At 45.5% G+C, this 21,852-nt stretch overlaps 1 protein-coding gene across 3 annotated transcripts in view; it reads left to right on the top strand.

The window, feature by feature from the left end:
* The window catches only part of LOC106574788 (neurobeachin), a 306,741-nt gene that overhangs the window by 182,343 nt on the left and 102,546 nt on the right, over positions 1 to 21,852 (top strand). The window contains exons 24-34 of one of the 3 annotated variants that reach the window (XM_045717441.1): positions 1,654 to 2,073; positions 2,206 to 2,460; positions 2,758 to 3,186; positions 4,213 to 4,439; positions 7,188 to 7,341; positions 12,224 to 12,247; positions 15,485 to 15,665; positions 15,937 to 16,067; positions 16,693 to 16,758; positions 16,954 to 17,122; positions 20,716 to 21,086. In XM_045717441.1, coding sequence (XP_045573397.1) covers positions 1,654 to 2,073; positions 2,206 to 2,460; positions 2,758 to 3,186; positions 4,213 to 4,439; positions 7,188 to 7,341; positions 12,224 to 12,247; positions 15,485 to 15,665; positions 15,937 to 16,067; positions 16,693 to 16,758; positions 16,954 to 17,122; positions 20,716 to 21,086 — 2,427 coding nt within the window. Of the gene's footprint in view, positions 1 to 1,653; positions 2,074 to 2,172; positions 2,461 to 2,757; positions 3,187 to 4,212; positions 4,440 to 7,187; positions 7,342 to 12,223; positions 12,248 to 15,484; positions 15,666 to 15,936; positions 16,068 to 16,692; positions 16,759 to 16,953; positions 17,123 to 20,715; positions 21,087 to 21,852 lie in introns of those variants that run through there. The other 2 variants (XM_045717439.1, XM_045717440.1) reach the window with 2 other exon arrangements.

The raw sequence follows: 21,852 nt of genomic DNA on the forward strand, positions 1-21,852 counted from the left end.
CACATCCACTACTAGGTCACGGTGCGTACCTACGGAAAAGCAAGAGGAACTGCCCCTCGCCATACCTTCAGGCTATGATCAAACCCTACCCCCCAACCCGAGCACACCTCTGTTCTCTTGGCCCTCCCACCTCTAAAGGAGGGCAGCTCAGCCCAGACTCAAGCTCTACTTTGTCCTGACACCCTAACGGTGGAACCAGCTTCCCCTTGAAGCTAGAATGGCAGAGTCCCTGCCCATCTTCTGAAAACATCTGAAAACCTACCTCTTCAAACAGTATCTTAAATAATCCCACAGACCCCCCCCCCCAACAAGCTTGGACTTTTCTGATACTTTGAGGAAACGTGAACTTACTGTGACTGTGATACAGCATGTGGTCGTCTCACTTGACTATCTTAAGATGAATGCCCTAACTGTAAGTCGCTGTGGATAAGAGTACATGGATAAGAGGGCCTGGATAAGAGGGCCTGGATAAGAGGGCCTGGATAAGAGGGCCTGGATAAGAGGGCCTGGATAAGAGGGCCTGGATAAGAGGGCCTGGATAAGAGGGCCTGGATAAGAGGGCCTGGATAAGAGGGCCTGGATAAGAGGGCCTGGATAAGAGGGCCTGGATAAGAGTGCCTGGATAAGAGGGCCTGGATAAGAGGGCCTGGATAAGAGGGCCTGGATAAGAGGGCCTGGATAAGAGGGCCTGGATAAGAGGGCCTGGATAAGAGGGCCTGGATAAGAGGGCCTGGATAAGAGGGCCTGGATAAGAGGGCCTGGATAAGAGGGCCTGGATAAGAGGGCCTGGATAAGAGGGCCTGGATAAGAAGGCCTGGATAAGAGGGCCTGGATAAGAGGGCTTGGATAAGAGGGCTTGGATAAGAGGGCCTGGATAAGAGGGCCTGGATAAGAGGGCTTGGATAAGAGGGCTTGGATAAGAGTGCCTGGATAAGAGGGCCTGGATAAGAGGGCCTGGATAAGAGGGCCTGGATAAGAGGGCCTGCTAAATGACTAACATGTAAATGTAATTAAAGGAAGTAGAATTTTATTCAATAAAATGCAGTGAAATTCTAAATGTCTTATTCGTTCTTCTCCTTACCCATAGACATGCTTATTTTGACAGAATGTATGGTTTTATACCATGTAGCATAATGAGGAAACATTTGATTTTTAAAACTCATTCTCCTAAAACAATTTGAAAAATTCTAAGATCATGTTGTGGGTTGTCTATAATAATTCATAATGCCCTTATATGTTTTTAAATATCAGAAGAAAAAAAAATACATTTCCCAGAATGCATTAGATCAGACATTGCTGTATGGAAGGGAACAATCTCATGACAAAGAAAAAAAATTTGTTTGACATCTTTGAGTTATTATCAAAGTAATATTTGAAATGGTATCTGTATTCTAAGTCATATATCCTTTTGATAAAATATTTTTTAAATGCGCCAGACATTCATTTTTCATTTCTCAGTTGAATTGGTTTGATTTAAATTCTACTTCCTTCAAATTCAATTCAGATGATGCTTCCTGCAGGGTGTGGCCTATTTTAAATGTAATTCAAATTCATTGTTTGAATTCAATTCAATTCAGAATTTGCCCTTGTGCGTGTGCTAACTCTGGCTAAGATGTTATTGATTATTAGTTATTGATCATGTCTCTTCCATAGGTAACGTACGAGGCCCATAAGGAGTACCTGGCTAAGATGTACGAGGAGTACCAGCGACAGGAGGAGGAGAACATCAAGAAGGGAAAGAAAGGTTCTGTCTCCACCATCTCCGGTCTCTCGGCCACGCCCGCCCCCGTCGTCAACGGCAACCTGGAGATCCGCGAGCTGGACGACCACTCACAGACGCAGACCCCAGAAAGCGAGGCCGAGTACGGAGAGGGAGGAGGAGTGGATTCCAGGAACCTGCTCGCTGAGGGAGGGGTGGAGATGAAAGGACCCAACGGGGAGGCGTTGACCCCTGGGGAACAGGGGTCAGGGGAAAGGGTCGAAGTTCTTGACCTCCTGGTGGATATCAAGGCGGAGAAGGTGGAGGCTACGGAGGTCAAACTAGACGACCTGGATCTGTCCCCGGAAGGGACGGTGGGAAGAGGAGGGATGGAGGGACTGGGTGGAGGAGGGATTGGAGGGATAGGAGGAGGGATTGGAGGGATAGGAGGAGGGATTGGAGGGATAGGAGGAGGGATTGGAGGGATAGGAGGAGGAAGGATGGAGGGACTGGGTGGAGGAGGGATAGGAGGAGGGAGGATGGGGAACGGGCCCCTGGTGGAGGTAGACTCCCTGCTGGACAGCGCCTACTGTGTCGTGGTGCGGAAGCTGAATGGCGACCACAGTAACCTGGTGCCTAAAGATGACACGGCGGGGGCGGGGCCTGGCACCATGGAGGATGATGGGAACATGGGTCCACTCATCACCCTCGCTGACGAGAAGGACAGCGTCCCGAACAACAACGGATTCCTCTTCAGCAAGGTAGAGGTTATAAAGATATGTTTTTTTTATAGGAATATTCCCAAAGTGAGGCTTCTCTCTTACTTATGTCATTTCGCATCAATATGTTATTAAGAAAAAAATGTAACGGGGTCAAAACACAGCAGATTTATTAATAATTAAGCACCGGGCATTGTTAGTCTTTAATTAAAACCTCGAGGAGGGTATCTCTCCAGAAACAGGGTTGGATTTTAAACCTACATGAAGGTATCTCTCCAGGAACAGGGTTAGAGTCTTGGAGAGACTTGCTGAATTGTCTTTCTATCTTATCTTTTTAAGGTTGATGAGAAGCTGCTTCCAGCGCTGGCTGCCACAGACCCTCTGGTCCTTCCCAGCCCGGACCAGCCCCTCTCCTCGGGCCCCGTCCACTCCTCCACCTGCCCCAGTGATGACCTGAGTCTTCTGGCCCACATGACCTCATGCGGGGGCTCAGACCTGAGCCAAGCCCATGGAGGGCTCCCCGAAGACGGGCCCTTGAATATCCAAAGCCCCCTGGCTGACATCAGTTCCATCGCCCAGAGAGAGAGCCAGGCAGCTGAGAACCAGGCCCAGGGCTACCCAGAGGTAGAGGTCCCGTCTGGGGCAGATAGAGAGGCGGCGGGGGGTAAGGCTGGAGGTGACGCGGCTAGCACCACATCTGATACAGAAAGGTCTGATGATGGGAAGGACAAAGAGATGAAGAAGATACAGACCACTGCTACTACTCAGGTGGGTGACGTAAATATCTTACCTCAGATGTAGGCCGTCATTGTAAATAAGAATTTGTTGTTAACTTACTTGCCAATTGAAATAAATGTAAAAATTATAATAATGTTTTAAACCAAGTAAGATAACTCTGGTCCTTCAATTGCTACTGTACTTAGCCCTGTCTTCAATAACTGAAAGACTGATCTAAGCTAACGTTTACACAGCTGGCTAACACTGCTGGCTAACACTGCTGGCTAACACTGCTGGCTAACACAGCTGGCATACACAGCTGGCTTACACAGCTTGCTAACACTGCTGGCTAACACTGCTGGCTTACACTGCTGGCTTACACTGCTGGCTAACACTGCTGGCCTACACAGCTGGCTAACACTGCTGGCTAACACAGCTGGCATACACAGCTGGCATACACAGCTGGCATACACAGCTGGCATACACTGCTGGCTTACACTGCTGGCTTACACAGCTGGCTAACACTGCTGGCTAACACTGCTGGATTACACTGCTGGCTAACACTGCTGGCTTACACAGCTGGCTTACACAGCTGGCTAACACAGCTGGCATACACAGCTGGCTTACACTGCTGGCTTACACTGCTGGCTTACACAGCTGGCTAAAACTGTTGGCTAACACTGCTGGCTAACACTGCTGGCTAACACCAGTAGCAGTAAATTGAAGCCAAACAATCCGGATACCTTCAAACAAAAAAAAAGCAAACTTAGTTATAGTTGTTAGCTTAGCTTCTGTAGCAGTTTTCTTTTCAATATTCAGGTTCTTCTGACTGTTGTTTTTAAGCTCATGTATTATTTCCCTCCACAGTGATCCAATTTTGAGATACACCTAGCTATTTTTGCTGAAGATATTGTTGTTAGGCTAGCAATTGTAGTTAACCAATTCAGCTGTCATTGTTGCTAGTTTACCAGTTGCTAGTTTACCACCATTCCTTTACCTGTCCCTCCTCCCTAGGTGCTCCACGGTCGTACGGCGACCCAGTCAGAGCGTGACCTGTCTCTCTACTTCCCCCTACAGGCACTCCGTGGTCGTACGGCGACCCAGTTGGAGCGTGACCTGCGTGTGGACCTGGGCTTCAGAGGGATGATGACAGAACCCATGACAGAGGAGCAGCGGCGCCAGTTCAGCCCCGGGCCTCGCACCACCATGTTCCGTATCCCAGAGTTTAAGTGGTCGCCCATGCATCAGCGCCTCCTCACAGACCTGCTGTTCGCCCTGGAGAGCGACGTACACGTGTGGAGGAGGTGAGAGTGGTCGGACTGTGTTTGTTTACGGCCCCTGTTAGTGAGCATTTCTCATTTGTCTCAAGATAATCCATCCACCTGACAGGTGTGGCATATCAAGAAGCTGATTAAACAGCGTGATCATTACACATGTGCACCTTGTGCTCGGGGACAATTAAAGGCCACTCTAAAATGGGCAGTTTTGTCACACAACACAATGCCACAGATTCCTGCAGGCAGCGTGCAGGAATGTCCACCAAAGCTGTTGACAGATAATTTAATGTTAATTTCTCTACCTTAAGCCACCTCCAACATTGTTTAGAGAATTTGGCAGTATGTCCAATCGGCCTCACAACCACAGACCACATGTAACCACGCCAGTTCAGGACCTCCACACCTGGCTTCTTCACCTGCGGGATCGTCTGAGACCAGCCACACGGACAGCTGATGAAACTGAGGACTGTTTCTTTCTGCCTTTTTGTGGGGAAAAATGCATTCTGATTGGCTGGGCCTCACTCTCCAGTAGGTGGTGACCCAAAACACACGGCCAAGGCAACAAAGGAGTGGCTCAAGAAGAAGCACATTAAGGTCCTGGAGTGGCCTAGCCAGTCTCCAGACCTTAATCCCATAGAAAATCTGTGGAGGGAGCTGAAGGTTCGATTTGCCAAACGTCAGCCTCGAAACCTTAATGACTTGGAGAAGATCTGCAAAGAGGAGTGGGACAAAATCCCTCCTGAGATGTGTGCAAACCTGGTGGCCAACTACAAGAAAAGTCTGACCTCTGTGATTGCCAACAAGGGTTTTGCCACCAAGTACTAAGTCATGTTTTGCAGAGGGGTCAAATACTTATTTCCCTCATTAAAATGCAAATCATTTTATAACATTTTTGACATGCGTTTTTCTGGATATTTTTGTTGTTATTCTGTCTCTCACTGTTCAAATAAACCTACCATTCAAATTATCGACTGATCCTTTCTTTGTCAGTGGGCAAACGTACAAAATCAGCAGGGGATCAAATACTTTTTTCAATGACTTGTGTCCTGCACAAAGTAGATGTCCTAACCGACTTGCCAAAACTATAGTTTGTTAACAAGAAATGTGTGGAGTGGTTGAAAAAGGAGTTTTAATGACTCCAACCTAAGTGTATGTAAACTTCTCGACTTCAGCTGTATATATATATATATATATATATATATATATACACAGTAGGTCAAATTAAAAAGATCAAGATACATGAAATGGAAAAACTAACTAAATTTACAGAATATATTCTCAGCAGACAGTGTTTCAGAGGGAATAATGGAAGCTCCATGGAAGTGTTTGTAAGAAAATAGTTATTCTGTGGACTCATGCCTTCCAGGATGTAAGGAAGAGTTATTCTGTGGATTCATGCCTTCCAGGATGTAAGGTAGAGTTATTCTGTGGACTATGCCTTCCAGGATGTAAGGAGTTATTCTGTGGACTCATGCCTTCCAGGATGTAAGGAAGAGTTATTCTGTGGACTCATGCCTTCCAGGATGTAAGGAAGAGTTATTCTGTGGACTCATGCCTTCCAGGATGTAAGTTAGAGTTATTCTGTGGATTCATGCCTTCCAGGATGTAAGTTAGAGTTATTCTGTGGATTCATGCCTTCCAGGATGTAAGGAAGCGTTATTCTGTGGACTCATGCCTTCCAGGATGTAAGGAAGAGTTATTCTGTGGACTCATGCCTTCCAGGATGTAAGGAAGGGTTATTCTGTGGACTCATGCCTTCCAGGATGTAAGTTAGAGTTATTCTGTGGACTCATGCCTTCCAGGATGTAAGTTAGAGTTATTCTGTGGACTCATGCCTTCCAGGATGTAAGGAAGAGTTATTCTGTGGACTCATGCCTTCCAGGATGTAAGGAAGAGTTATTCTGTGGACTCATGCCTTCCAGGATGTAAGGAAGAGTCTTTCTGTGGATTCATGCCTTCCAGGATGTAAGGAAGCGTTATTCTGTGGATTCATGCCTTCCAGGATGTAAGGAAGAGTTATTCTGTGGACTCATGCCTTCCAGGATGTAAGGAAGAGTTATTCTGTGGACTCACTCCTTCCAGGATGTGAGGAAGGGTTATTCTGTGGACTCATGCCTTCCAGGATGTAAGGAATGATGTCATAATGACTAGCAGGTGCAGACAATGACACAGAAAATAACCTGGAGACGTATCATCCCCTTGTGTAAAACAATTGATTATTAACCCCTCTCTCCTCCTCTCTCCCCTCCCTCTCCCCTCTCTCCTCCCCTCCCTCTCTCCTCCCTCTCTCCTCCTCTCTCCCATTTTCCATCTTCTCTCTTCCTTTCCTCTCTCCCCTCTCCTCCTCTCCTCCCTCTCTCCTACTCTCTCCTCCTCTCCTCCCTCTCTCCCCCCTCTCTCCTCTCCTCCCTCTCTCCTCCCTCTCTCCTCTCCTCCCTCTCTCCCCCTCTCTCCTCTCCTCCCTCTCTCCCCTCTCCTCCTCTCCTCCCTCTCTCCTCCTTTCTCCCATTTTCCATCTTCTCTCTTCCTTTCCTCTCTCCCCTCCTCCTCTCCTCCCTCTCTCCTACTCTCTCCTCCCTCTCCTCCCTCTCTCCTCCCTCTCTCCTCTCTACCCTCCCTCTCTCCTCTCTCTCTCCTCTCTACCCTCCCTCTCTCCTCTCTACCCTCCCTCTCTCCTCTCCTCTCCTCTCCTCTCCTCTCCTCTCCTCTCCTCTCCTCTCCTCTCCTCTCCTCTCCTCTCCTCTCCTCTCCTCTCCTCTCCTCTCCTCTCTCCAGCCATTCGACCAAGTCAGTGATGGACTTTGTGAACAGCAATGAGAACATCATCTTTGTCCACAACACCATTCATCTCATCTCTCAGATGGTGGACAACATCATCATCGCCTGTGGAGGAATCCTTCCTCTACTCTCTGCTGCCACCTCCCCCTCTGTAAGTGTGGCTCACTGCTGCCCCCTTTTGGTGTGGGAGGCGAACTGCAGGACGACTTGTGTTGATCAGACCTGGGGCCTCATGTATCAAACGTCCGTACATTTCTCCGTAAATTCTGGCGTACGTGAAGATTCTAGGATTTGCGTAAGGCAACATGACATACGCAACATATAGGCATGTTTTCATTGATAAATCAGAACCTTACTATATTTGTGCGCTTGTGTACGAGCGTCACAATCCTGCCAGGAAAACACACTCCTTTTACGGGAGCAAAAACGCCCTCGTTTGCTGTACGATTTGGAGATGTTGGAACTGGGCCATGATAGTTCCTAAAGGGAAAGCGTAATGGCAGGTTTGATCCCATTTGTATTAGTGGTCAGAATGTGTTCATCATTTTGCAGTGACTTTCAAACAAAAAAATGCATACCTCCTATAGTGAGTGCCAAACGGTAATGCAGTGCCAAACAGCCACGCGGTGCCAAACGGTAATGCAGTGCCAAACAGCCACGCGGTGCCAAACGGTAATGCAGTGCCAAACAGCCACGCAGTGCCAAACGGTAATGCAGTGCCAAACAGCCACGCAGTGCTGTGATGTCACGCTCCAATCACACACCAATACTGTAGCCTACCAATACTGTAGTCTACCAATACTGTAGCCTACCAATACTGTAGCCTACCAATAATGTTGTCTACCAATAATGTTGTCTACCAATACTGTAGCCTACCAATAATGTTGTCTACCAATACTGTAGTCTACCAATACTGTAGCCTACCAATACTGTAGCCTACCAATACTGTAGTCTACCAATACTGTAGCCTACCAATACTGTAGGCTACCAATACTGTAGCCTACGAATACTGTAGCCTACCAATACTGTAGTCTACCAATACTGTAGTCTACCAATACTGTAGTCTACCAATAAGCATGATTGGCTATTGAATGAGGGTGGATAAATGGTAGTCTAATATTAGAGTAGAGGGAGTAAACCAGTCATAAAAGGAGAGACATGTCCTGCGGTGTAATTACCATTAAGGCCTATATAATAAAATATATATAATAAAATATATATAATAAAATGCATATAATAAAATATATATAATAAATATATGAGGCTACATGTTGCTATGCTAACTTCTTACCAACGGAAAATGCATCTGTTTTACCATTTAGGCCTATATAATAAAATATATATGATCAAATAAATATATGTTTTAAAATGTTATTAGCATAGCATTATTATAATTCCCATGCATCAAACACCTCCATTTCCCCCCAGAATTTTTTTTTTGCTTGCAATATAATTGATCGACCACTAGAGCGTGCGTACGCGTGGTCTGAACTGTACTTGGAGATAGGCAGATTTTCCCGCAACTTTAAAATTGATAAATACCAACCACCGCATGATAAAAATCTGGTGCATGCAAGGCTTACAGTTTACACGCACCTTTTGACAAATGAGGCCCCTGGTTATTACTGTGTGCTGGTGGTGTATAGACTATCTGGTTGGTACTACTTGGCCATGCTAGAAGGTACAGCTTATTGTTATGATGGTGTTGCCTCTTTTGTCCTCTATAACATGGCCATCTAGTGGTTACTGTGGTTACTGTACCATGTATCATCTAGTGGTTACTGTGGTTACTGTACCATGTATCATCTAGTGGTTACTGTGGTTACTGTACCATGTATCATCTAGTGGTTACTGTGGTTACTGTACCATGTATCATCTAGTGGTTACTGTGGTTACTGTACCATGTATCATCTAGTGGTTACTGTGGTTACTGTACCATGTATCATCTAGTGGTTACTGTGGTTACTGCATCATGTATCATCTAGTGGTTACTGTGGTTACTGTACCATGTATCATCTAGTGGTTACTGTGGTTACTGTGGTTACTGTATCATGTATCATCTAGTGGTTACTGTGGTTACTGTACCATGTATCATCTAGTGGTTACTGTGGTTACTGTACCATGTATCATCTAGTGGTTACTGTGGTTACTGTACCATGTATCATCTAGTGGTTACTGTGGTTACTGTACCATGTATCATCTAGTGGTTACTGTGGTTACTGCATCATGTATCATCTAGTGGTTACTGTACCATGTATCATCTAGTGGTTACTGTGGTTACTGCATCATGTATCATCTAGTGGTTACTGTGGTTACTGTACCATGTATCATCTAGTGGTTACTGTGGTTACTGCATCATGTATCATCTAGTGGTTACTGTGGTTACTGTACCATGTATCATCTAGTGGTTACTGTGGTTACTGTATCATGTATCATCTAGTGGTTACTGTGGTTACTGTACCATGTATCATCTAGTGGTTACTGTGGTTACTGTGGTTACTGTACCATGTATCATCTAGTGGTTACTGTGGTTACTGTATCATGTATCATCTAGTGGTTACTGTGGTTACTGTATCATGTATCATCTAGTGGTTACTGTGGTTACTGTACCATGTATCATCTAGTGGTTACTGTGGTTACTGTGGTTACTGTATCATGTATCATCTAGTAGTTACTGTGGTTACTGTGGTTACTGTACCACGTATCATCTAGTGGTTACTGTGGTTACTGCACCATGTATTATCTAGTGGTTACTGTGGTTACTGTACCATGTATCATCTAGTGGTTACTGTGGTTACTGTGGTTACTATACCATGTATCATCTAGTGGTTACTGTGGTTACTGTATCATCTAGTGGTTACTGTGGTTACTATACCATGTATCATCTAGTGGTTACTGCATCATGTATCATCTAGTGGTTACTGTGGTTACTGTACCATGTATCATCTAGTGGTTACTGTGGTTACTATACCATGTATCATCTAGTGGTTACTGTGGTTACTGTACCATGTATCATCTAGTGGTTACTGTGGTTACTGCATCATGTATCATCTAGTGGTTACTGTGGTTACTGTATCATCTAGTGGTTACTGTGGTTACTATACCATGTATCATCTAGTGGTTACTGTGGTTACTGCATCATGTATCATCTAGTGGTTACTGTGGTTACTGTGGTTACTGTATCATCTAGTGGTTACTGTGGTTACTATACCATGTATCATCTAGTGGTTACTGTGGTTACTATACCATGTATCATCTAGTGGTTACTGTGGTTACTATACCATGTATCATCTAGTGGTTACTGTGGTTACTATACCATGTATCATCTAGTGGTTACTGTGGTTACTGCATCATGTATCATCTAGTGCTTACTGTGGTTACTGTGGTTACTGTATCATCTTGTGGTTACTGTGGTTACTATACCATGTATCATCTAGTGGTTACTGTGGTTACTATACCATGTATCATCTAGTGGTTACTGCATCATGTATCATCTAGTGGTTACTGTGGTTACTGTACCATGTATCATCTAGTGGTTACTGTGGTTACTATACCATGTATCATCTAGTGGTTACTGTGGTTACTGTACCATGTATCATCTAGTGGTTACTGTGGTTACTGCATCATGTATCATCTAGTGGTTACTGTGGTTACTGTATCATCTAGTGGTTACTGTGGTTACTATACCATGTATCATCTAGTGGTTACTGTGGTTACTGCATCATGTATCATCTAGTGGTTACTGTGGTTACTGTGGTTACTGCATCATGTATCATCTAGTGGTTACTGTGGTTACTGTGGTTACTGTATCATCTAGTGGTTACTGTGGTTACTATACCATGTATCATCTAGTGGTTACTGTGGTTACTATACCATGTATCATCTAGTGGTTACTGTGGTTACTATACCATGTATCATCTAGTGGTTACTGTGGTTACTGCATCATGTATCATCTAGTGCTTACTGTGGTTACTGTATCATCTTGTGGTTACTGTGGTTACTATACCATGTATCATCTAGTGGTTACTGTGGTTACTATACCATGTATCATCTAGTGGTTACTGTGGTTACTGTATCATCTAGTGGTTACTGTGGTTACTGTATCATCTAGTGCTTACTGTGGTTACTGTATCATCTAGTGGTTACTGTGGTTACTGTGGTTACTGTACCATGTATCATCTAGTGGTTACTGTGGTTACTGTATCATCTAGTGGTTACTGTGGTTACTGTGGTTACTGTACCATGTATCATCTAGTGGTTACTGTGGTTACTGTATCATCTAGTGGTTACTGTGGTTACTGTGGTTACTGTACCATGTATCATCTAGTGGTTACTGTGGTTACTATACCATGTATAGTTCAAACAGCTCTTATTCGCTCCCTTTTCACAATAGTAGCCTGAAACAACGTTCTAAAGACTGTTGACATCTAGTGGAAGCCTTAGGAAGTGCAATATGACTCCATAGACACAGTATATTGGACAGGCAATCACTTGAAAAACTACAAACCTCAGATTTCCCACTTCCTGGTTGGATTTTTCTCAGGTTTTCGCCTGCCATATGAGTTCTGTTATACTCACAGACATCATTCAAACAGTTTTAGAAACGTCAGAGTGTTTTCTATCCAAATCTACTAATAATATGCATATCCTATCCTCTGGGCCTGAGTAGCAGGCAGTTTGCTCTGGGCACGCTTTTCATCCGGACGTGAAAATACTGCCCCCTACACCAGTGAGGTTAACACCTGATAGTGCTACTTCCTCTCTGGTTCCTTTTGTTCATTATATTCAACAACAATACTACATTGGTTTATATATTAACTTTAATTATTTTGACTTATACCTTATAACCTTGAATTCTCAAACAAACACAAGTATTCTAACTTGATTTTATAAGTTCTGCTCGTTGTTTTAATCATAATTTTTTCTCTCTCTCTCCTTTCTTTCTTTCTCTCTTTCTTTCTCTGTTATCTGTACTCTTTCCTTTCTCTCTTCTCTCCGTCCGTTTGTGTTTCTGCTTCTGTCTGTTTGCGCAGAGTTCTAAGGTTAGTGCGAACACTGTAAGTTCCCTCTTCTTTCTCTTAATATATTTTCACTAGCATTCTGGAGCTCTGTTGTCATAGTGATATTGTGACTAACATTTGCTTTGTTGACATCCATAATTGTTAATTTTCTAGACTCTTCTGTTCCTAGACTGTCTCTGCTTGTATATGTGTTCACGTATGGGGATCTTTGTTCAGTTACATAAGAGAGAAAGAGAGAACTTACTCCAAGCCGTTATTGCAGTAAAGAGAGGGAGAGCTAGAGAAAGGAAGAGAAGATGAATTCAAGGATAGAGAGAGTTAGAGATCTTCTCCCCTCTGAGCGTGTCCCCTCTATATCCAACCTAAATAGGGAGAGATAGATACACATATATAGATAGATCACAGAAAATTATAGATATAGAGAGAGAGATAGAGATATACTGTAGAGAGATATAGAGGTATACTGTAGAGAGAGATATAGACATGTACTGTAGAGAGATATAGAGATATAGTGTAGAGGGAGATATAGAGATTACTGTAGAGAGAGATATACTGTAGAGAGAGATATAGAGATGGACTGTAAAGAGAGATATAGAGATATACTGTAGAGAGAGATATACGGTAGAGAGAGATATAGAGATTACAGTAGAGAGAGATATACAGTAGAGAGAGATATACTGTAGAGAGATATAGAGATTACTGTAGAGAGAGATATACTGTAGAGAGAGATATAGAGATTACTGTAGAGAGAGATAAAGAGAAATATATATAAATATAGAGAGATGGATATATATATAGAGAGAGAGATCACAGAGAGAGAGAGGGAGAGAGATCACATACAGAGAGAGAGAGATCACAAAGAGAGAGAGAGAGATCACACACAGAGAGAGGGAGAGAGATCACAGAGAGAGATAGAGAGAGATAGATCACACACAGAGAGAGAGAGAGACAGATCACAGAGAGAGAGATAGATATGCTGTAGATATATAGAGAGAGATCACAGAGATAGGGAAAGTATTCTCATCTCTGTGTGGAACCTAAAGAAGGAGAGAGGAGATGGAGGAGGAGTCGACCCCCAGAAGGGGTCAAAGGGTGAGGAGGTGACCCCTGTCCCAGGAGGTGGAGGGACAGGCGGAGAGGTGCGTAGCGTACCAACCCAAACCAACCCTAGCACGGTGCCCTCGCTGTTAGTCCTTCACCAGCCCTCTTAGGAGACGCTAAGCAGACTGGCACGCAAGGCTAGCGTCTGTGTGTGTGTGTGTGTGCATGTCTGACTCCCCGCTGCCACTCCCCCCTCTCTCTCGTCCCCTTCCCCTACTCCCAAAGCCATAGATGTAGTACGCGGAGTTTGGCGAACCTCGTTACGCCGAACATCCCAAGACGATCACATTTTCTAGGGACACTTGGTGCCAACATGGCTGATGTGTAGCAGACCTTTATTTATCTACATCTGTGGCTGGGTGTCACTGCTACTGTTCCTCTCCATGTTCCATAAGGGGCTTCCAGCACTGTGCCACCACCCCCCACTGGTACCCATAACAGACCTGTAACTATCCCCCCACTGGTACCCATAACAGACCTGTAACTATCCCCCCACTGGTACCCATAACAGACCTGTAACTATCCCCCACTGGTACCTTAAACAGACCTGTAACTAACCCCACTGGTACCCCAAACAGACCTGTAACTATCCCCCACTGGTACCTTAAACATACCTGTAACTATCCCCCACTGGTACCCCAAACAGACCTGTAACTATCCCTCCACTGGTACCTTAAACAGACCTATAACTATCCCCCACTGGTACCTTAAACAGACCTGTAACTATCCCCCACTGGTACCTTAAACAGACCTGTAACTATCCCCCCACTGGTACCCATAACAGACCTGTAACTATCCCCCACTGGTACTTTAAACAGACCTGTAACTATCCCCCACTGGTACCTTAAACATACCTGTAACTATCCCCCCACTGGTACCTTAAACAGACCTGTAACTATCCCCCACTGGTACCTTAAACAGAGCTGTCACTATCCCCCACTGGTACCTTAAACAGACCTGTAACTATCCCCCACTGGTACCTTAAACAGACCTGTAACTATCCTCCCACTGGTACCTTAAACAGACCTGTAACTATCCCCCACTGGTACCTTAAACAGACCTGTAACTATCCTCCCACTGGTACCCCAAACAGACCTGTAACTATCCCCCACTGGTACCTTAAACAGACCTGTAACTATCCCCCACTGCTACCTTAAACAGACCTATCACTATCCCCCACTGGTACCTTAAACAGACCTATCACTATCCCCCACTGGTACCTTAAACAGACCTGTAACTATCCCCCACTGGTACCTTAAACAGACCTGTAACTATCCCCCCACTGGTACCTTAAACAGACCTGTCACTATCCCCCACTGGTACCTTAAACAGACCTGTAACTATCCCCCACTGGTACCTTAAACAGACCTGTAACTATCCCCCACTGGTACCTTAAACAGACCTGTAACTATCCTCCCACTGGTACCTTAAACAGACCTGTAACTATCCCCCAACTGGTACCTTAAACAGACCTGTAACTATCCCCCACTGGTACCCCAAACAGACCTGTAACTATCCCCCCACTGGTACCCCAAACAGACCTGTAACTATCCCCCACTGGAACCATAAACAGACCTGTCACTCTCCCTGGCATCCTGTGTGTCTGTCTTTCACTGTCCTTCACTGTGATGCTGTCCACTGGCCTGGGTCTGTGATGCTGGCTACTGGCCTGGGTCTGTGATGCTGTCCACTGGCCTGGGTCTGTGATGCTGTCCACTGGCCTGGGTCTGTGATGCTGGCCTGGGTCTGTGATGCTGGCTACTGGCCTGGGTCTGTGATGCTGGCCACTGGCCTGGGTCTGTGATGCTGTCCACTGGCCTGGGTCTGTGATGCTGTCCACTGGCCTGGGTCTGTGATGCTGGCCTGGGTCTGTGATGCTGGCCACTGACCTGGGTCTGTGATGCTGTCCACTGGCCTGGGTCTGTGATGCTGTCCACTGGCCTGGGTCTGTGATGCTGGGCCACTGGTCTGGGTCAGAACTAAACCCTCATGTTCAGCAATTGTGTGTTTGCGGGTGTCAGTGTAAATGTGTGTGTGCTCACGAGCATATCCTTGCGCGTGTGTGTGTGTGTGTGTGTGTGTGTGTGTGTGTGTGTGTGTGTGTGTGTGTGTGTGTGTGTCTGTGTCTGTGTCTGTGTGTGTGTGTGACTAACCTGTCTCCTCACCCATCAGGTTGAGTTAGAGAACATGGAGGCGACCCAGGGCATGTCTTCAGAGACGGCTGTGTCCTTCCTGTCTCGGCTCATGGCCATGGTGGACGTTCTGGTGTTCGCCAGCTCTCTCAACTTCTCTGAGATAGAGGCTGAGAAGAACATGTCCTCTGGAGGTCTGATGAGACAGTGTCTTCGACTGGGTAAGAGGGAGGGAGGGAGGGAGGGAGGGAGGGAGGGAGGGAGGGAGGGAGGGAGAGAGAGAGAGAGAGAGAGAGAGAGAGAGAGAGAGAGAGAGAGAGAGAGAGAGAGAGAGAGAGAGAGAGATGAAGTTAGCGTGTGTTGTTAGTGCAACGTCCATGTAGCAAAATACATATATACTGTAATAACCTTTAACCTCTATTTCCCTCTGTCCCCGCTCTCTGTCCCTCCTTCCCCCCTCTCTGTCCCTCCTTCCCCCCCTCCCTCCCCCAGTATGTTGTGTAGCAGTGAGGAACTGTCTAGAGTGTAGACAGAGACAGAGAGATAGAGGCTGTCTCTCCAAGTCCAACCTGCCCAGCAGCAAGTCACAGGACAGTCTACAGAGTGCAGCCGCAGCCAGCAAGGTAATATACACACACACACACACCCCCACATAACCACACACACCCCCACATACACCCACCCCCACACACCCCCACATTCACCCACCCCCACACATTCACACACCCCCACACACCCCCACATTCATACACCCCCACACAACCACATACACCCCCACACACCCCCACATACACCCACCCCCACACATTCACACACCCCCACACACCCCCACATTCATACACCCCCACACAACCACATACACCCCCACACACCCCCACATACACCCACCCCCACACATTCACACACCCCCACATTCACACACCCCCACACATTCACACACCCCCACATACACCCACCCCCACACACCCCCACATACACCCACCCCCACACAACCCCACACACCCCCACACACACCCACCCCCACACCAATCCCCCACACACACCCCCACCCACACACCCCCCATACCCCCCACATACACCCCCACCCACTCACCCACCCCATCCCCACATACACCCCCACACACCCCCACCCACACACACCCCCAAACCCCCCCACACCCCCACACACACCTCCACACACCCACACCCAGAACCCAGGTGTGTGTGTGTGTGAGGTTATGTGTCATCATGACTCCTCTGCTTCTCCAGGATCCAGACAGACTCCTACAGGATGTTGACATCAACCGCCTGAGAGCCGTGGTCTTCAGAGACGTGGTGAGTGTGTGTCTCTCTGTGTGTGTGTGTGTGTGTGTGTGTGTGTGTGTGTGTGTGTGTGTGTGTGTGTGTGTGTGTGTGTGTGTGTGTGTCTGTGTGTGTGTGTGTGTGTGTCTCTGTGTGTGTCTCTGTGTGTGTGTGTGTGCGTGTGTCTGTTGTTAATAGGTGTGTAATGTGTAAATGTTTCCCTTCCAGGATGACAGTAAGCAGGCTCAGTTCCTGGCCCTGGCTGTTGTCTACTTCATATCTGTCCTCATGGTGTCAAAGTACCGGGACATCCTGGAACCACAGAGAGAGATTGGCAGGTCCAGCAGCCTATCAGGGAGGAGCATCCGTCACGAGATCAACTCCCCCACCAGCACGGGTAAAGAACCCGGTGTCACACTGTTTTCTGTCCCTCTGGTGTCACGCTGTATTATGTCCCCCACTCACCGGGTGTCCCAGCTATGAATCAGTCCCTGATTGTAACAGTTATAGAATAGACATGTATTTTATTAGGTATTAACAGCACAACTACCTCTCTGTCTCTGTCTCTCTCTCTCTGTCTCTGTCTCTCTCTCTCTCTCTCTCTCTCTCTCTCTCTCTCTCTCTCTCTGTCTCTCTCTCTTTCTCTGTCTCTCTCTCTTTCTCTGTCTCTCTCTCTTTCTCTGTCTCTCTGTCAATTCAATTCAATTCGCTTTATTGGCATGACGTAACAATATACATATTGCCAAAGCTTATTTTGGATATTTACAATATAAAAATAAATAAAAAATGAGAATCAAATATTGTCAACGGGACAACAGTAACAACAATAACCAAGGGTCAAAATAACCATATATTCAACAATAACAATAATCATACAGTAGAGGACATGTGCAGGTTTATTGGTCTGTCAGACACTGTCCCTCAACTTATGGCAGGCAGCAATGTAGTGCGCTGCCAACCCACAGCTCTCTGCGTCCTCCCCCAACAGGACGGGTAGCCTATCCTCATCAGAGAGGTCTTTGAAACCTTGAATAAGGGTTTCAAATTTGGGGAAATGACACTCTCTAATTGTTTTATATTTTTGACATTTTGTCAGGAAATGCAGCTCCGTCTCAGGTTCTGCTGTTGTGCAGTGGTTGCACAGCCTTTCCTCTACAGGAAGCCAGGTTTTCCTGTGTCTACCCTTCTCAATGCCAATGCTGTGCTCACTGAGCCTGCACTTTGTAAAAGTTTTTCTAAGGTTTTGATCAGTAAACATGGTCAAATATTTAGCCATAGTGTACTGTCGATTTAGGGCCAGATAGCACTGCATTTTGCTTTGTGTTTGTGCTTGTGTTTCCCAATAAGCAATGTAGTTTTGTTTTGACTGTGTTGTAATTTGGTTTATTCTGATTGATTGGATGTTCTGGTCCTGAGGCTTCAGTGTGTTAGTAGAACAGGTTTGTGAACTCAGCCCCAGGACCAGCTGGATGAGGGTCCTGAGGCTTCAGTGTGTTAGTAGAACAGGTTTGTGAACTCAGCCCCAGGACCAGCTGGATGAGGGTCCTGAGGCTTCAGTGTGTTAGTAGAACAGGTTAGTGAACTCAGCCCCAGGACCAGCTGGATGAGGGTCCTGAGGCTTCAGTGTGTTAGTAGAACAGGTTTGTGAACTCAGCCCCAGGACCAGCTGGATGAGGGTCCTGAGGCTTCAGTGTGTTAGTAGAACAGGTTTGTGAACTCAGCCCCAGGACCAGCTGGATGAGGGGACTATTTTCTTTGCTCAGCTCTTGGCATTGCAGGGCTTGGTAATGATATGAGGGGGGGTCACTGTATTTTAGATGTTTCCAAAACTTAATTGCTCTTTTTTGAGTTTTTATTATTAGTGGATATTGGCCTAATTCTGCCCTGCATGCATTGTTTGTAGTTTTCCTCTGGACACGTAGGAGAATTTTACAGAACTCTGCATGCAGGGTTTCAATGGGGTGTTTGTCCCATTTGATGACATCTTGTTTTGCAAGTAGACCCCACACCTCGCTGCCATAAAGTGCAATTGGTTCAATGACATATTCAATTAGTTTTAGCCATATTTTGAATTTGCTTTTTAATGGCGTAGAATGCCCTGCTTGCTTTCTCACTCAGTTCATTCACTGCCTCATTAAGGTGTCCCTTTGAGCTTATTTTTAAACCTAAGTAATTGTAGTGTGTACAGTACTCTATATATTTTGTACCAATTGAGAACTTTGGTCTAATTCCCTGAGATCTGGATCTTCTCTGGAAAATCATTATTTTAGTCTTTTTGGGGTTTACTGCCAGGGCCCAGGTCTGGCAGTACTGCTCTAGCAGGTCCAGGCTCTGCTGTAGGCCATGTGCTGTGGGTGACAGCAGGCACAGGTCATCTGCGAAGAGTAGGCATTTAACTTCTGAATTGTGGAGACTAACACCAGGGGCTGAGGATTTTTCTAGAATAGTAGCCAATTCGTTAATGTAAATATTGAAGAGTGCAGGGCTCAGATTGCAACCCTGACGAAGGCCCCGCACCTTGTTAAAGAATTCTGTTCTTTTCTTACCAATTTTAATGCTGCACTTATTGCCAGTATACATTGATTTAATTATGTCATATGTTTTACCCCCTACACCACTTTCAATAACTTTGTAGAACAGTCCTGTATGCCAAATAGAATCAAATGCTTTTTGGAAGTCGATTAAGCAAGCGTATATTTTGGTATTATATCTATCAGGGTGTGTAAGGTGTAAATATGATCAGTTGTGCGATGTTTTGGTATAAATCCAATTTGGCTTTTACTCAAGACATTGTGCTTATTAAGGAAGTTTAGAACTCTTACATTGATGATACTACAGAAAACCTTCCCCAGGTTACTGTTCACACAAATGCCTCTGTAATTGTTAGGGTCAAATTTGTCTCCGTTCTTAAAGATTGGGGTTATGAGTCCTTGATTCCAGATGTCAGGGAAATAATCTACACTCAGGATCAAATTAAACAGTTTTAATATAGACAATTGAAATTTTGCACTAGTGAGTTTGAGCATCTCATTTCGGATGCCATCAGGTCCGCATGCTTTTTTACATTTGAGAGCCTGAAGTTTCTTATAGAGCTCCTGGTCAGTAATTGGGGAGTCCAATGGGTTTTGATTGTCCTTTATAGCTTTTTCTAATCCATTCAACTTCTCATGGATTTGGCATTGTTCTGCGTTTGTGTCAATTTGAACGGTGTTGTAGAGTGTTTTGAAATGGGTCGTCCATACGTCACCATTTTGTATCGCTAATTCCTCTTGTTTAGATTTTTTTAGTTTTTTCCAATTTTGCCAAAAGTTGTTTGTGTTTATGGACTCCTCAGTTAGTGTCAGCTGCTTGCTGTTGTACTGTGCTTTTTTGGTTCTGAGTGTACGTTTATAGAGTTTTAAAGTCTCACAGTAATGAAGGCATAATTCACCATTATTTGGGTCTCTGTCTCTCTCTGTCTCTCTCTCTCTCTCTCTCTCTCAATTCAATTCAATTCAATTCGCTTTATTGGCATGACGTAACAATATACATATTGCCAAAGCTTATTTTGGATATTTACAAAATAAAAATAAATAAAAAATGAGAATCAAATATTGTCAACGGGATAACAGTAACAACAATAACCAAGGTTCAAAATAACCATATATTCAACAATAACAATAATCATACAGTAGAGGACATGTGCAGGTTTATTGGTCTGTCAGACACTGTCCCTCATCTTATGTCAGGCAGCAATGTAGTGCGCTGCCAACCCACAGCTCTCTGCGTCCTCCCCCAACAGGACGGGTAGCCTGTCCTCATCAGAGAGGTCTTTGAAACCTTGAATAAGGGTTTCAAATTTGGGGAAATGACACTCTCTAATTGTTCTCTCTGTGTCTCTCTGTCTCTCTCTCTCTCCCTTTGTCTCTCTCTCTCTCTCTCTCTCTCTCTGTCTATCTCTCTGCCTATCTGCCTCTCTCTCTCTCTGTCCTTCTCTCTCTCTATATCCAGAGCACCCATCGTCCTCCTTCCCTGAGGGTGGCCAGGGGGAGAAGCAGATTCCCACCCCCATGGATGACTCTCCGCTTGCCTCTCTGCCCCACACCGACTCAGGAATCGGGGAGGAGGACCACGGCCCTGGGGGTCTGAACGGAGCAGAGCTGGGCCTGGGCCTGGGCATGGCAGGCAGGGAGACGGACAGAGACAGAGAGAGGGATGGACGAGTCGGGGATCTACTGTGTACCCTGTCATCAGAGGTTAGAAGGTCAAGGGAGAGCCTATTGGATTCTCCCCACAACCCTAACTCCGCCTCCAATCCTGGTCAAGCCCCGCCCTCGTCGATCTCGAGCATCAGCCAGACTAACAAGGGCATCAACGTCAAGGTAGTGACTCTATTCCGTTATCAAGGTACTGACTCTATTCCTTAATAGAGATACTGACTCTATTCCGTTATCAAGGTACTGACTCTATTCCTTAATAGAGATACTGACTCTATTCCGTTATCAAGGTACTGACTCTATTCCTTAATAGAGATACTGACTCTATTCCGTTATCAAGGTACTGCCTCTATTCCGTTATCGAGGTACTGCCTCTATTCCGTTATTGAGGTACTGACTCTATTCCGTTATCGAGGTACTGACTCTATTCTGTTAACGAGGTACTGACTCTATTCCGTTAGAGGTACTGACTCTATTCCGTTATCGAGGTACTGACTCTATTCCATTATTGAGGTACTGCCTCTATTCCGTTATCGAGGTACTGCCTCTATTCCGTTATCGAGGTACTGCCTCTATTCCGTTATTGAGGTACTGACTCTATTCCGTTATCGAGGTACTGACTCTATTCCGTTATCGAGGTACTGACTCTATTCCGTTATCGAGGTACTGACTCTATTCCGTTATCGAGGTACTGACTCTATTCCGTTATCGAGGTACTGACTCTATTCCGTTATTGAGGTACTGACTCTATTCCGTTATCGAGATACTGACTCTATTCCATTATCGAGGTACTGACTCTATTCCGTTGTCAAGGTACTGACTATTCCGTTATCAAGGTACTGACTCTATTCCGTTATCGAGGTACTGACTCTATTCCGTTATCGAGGTACTGACTCTATTCCGTTATCGAGGTACTGACTCTATTCCGTTA

Source organism: Salmo salar, chromosome ssa04 (assembly GCF_905237065.1).
Source record: "Salmo salar chromosome ssa04, Ssal_v3.1, whole genome shotgun sequence".
Taxonomy (NCBI): domain Eukaryota; kingdom Metazoa; phylum Chordata; class Actinopteri; order Salmoniformes; family Salmonidae; genus Salmo; species Salmo salar.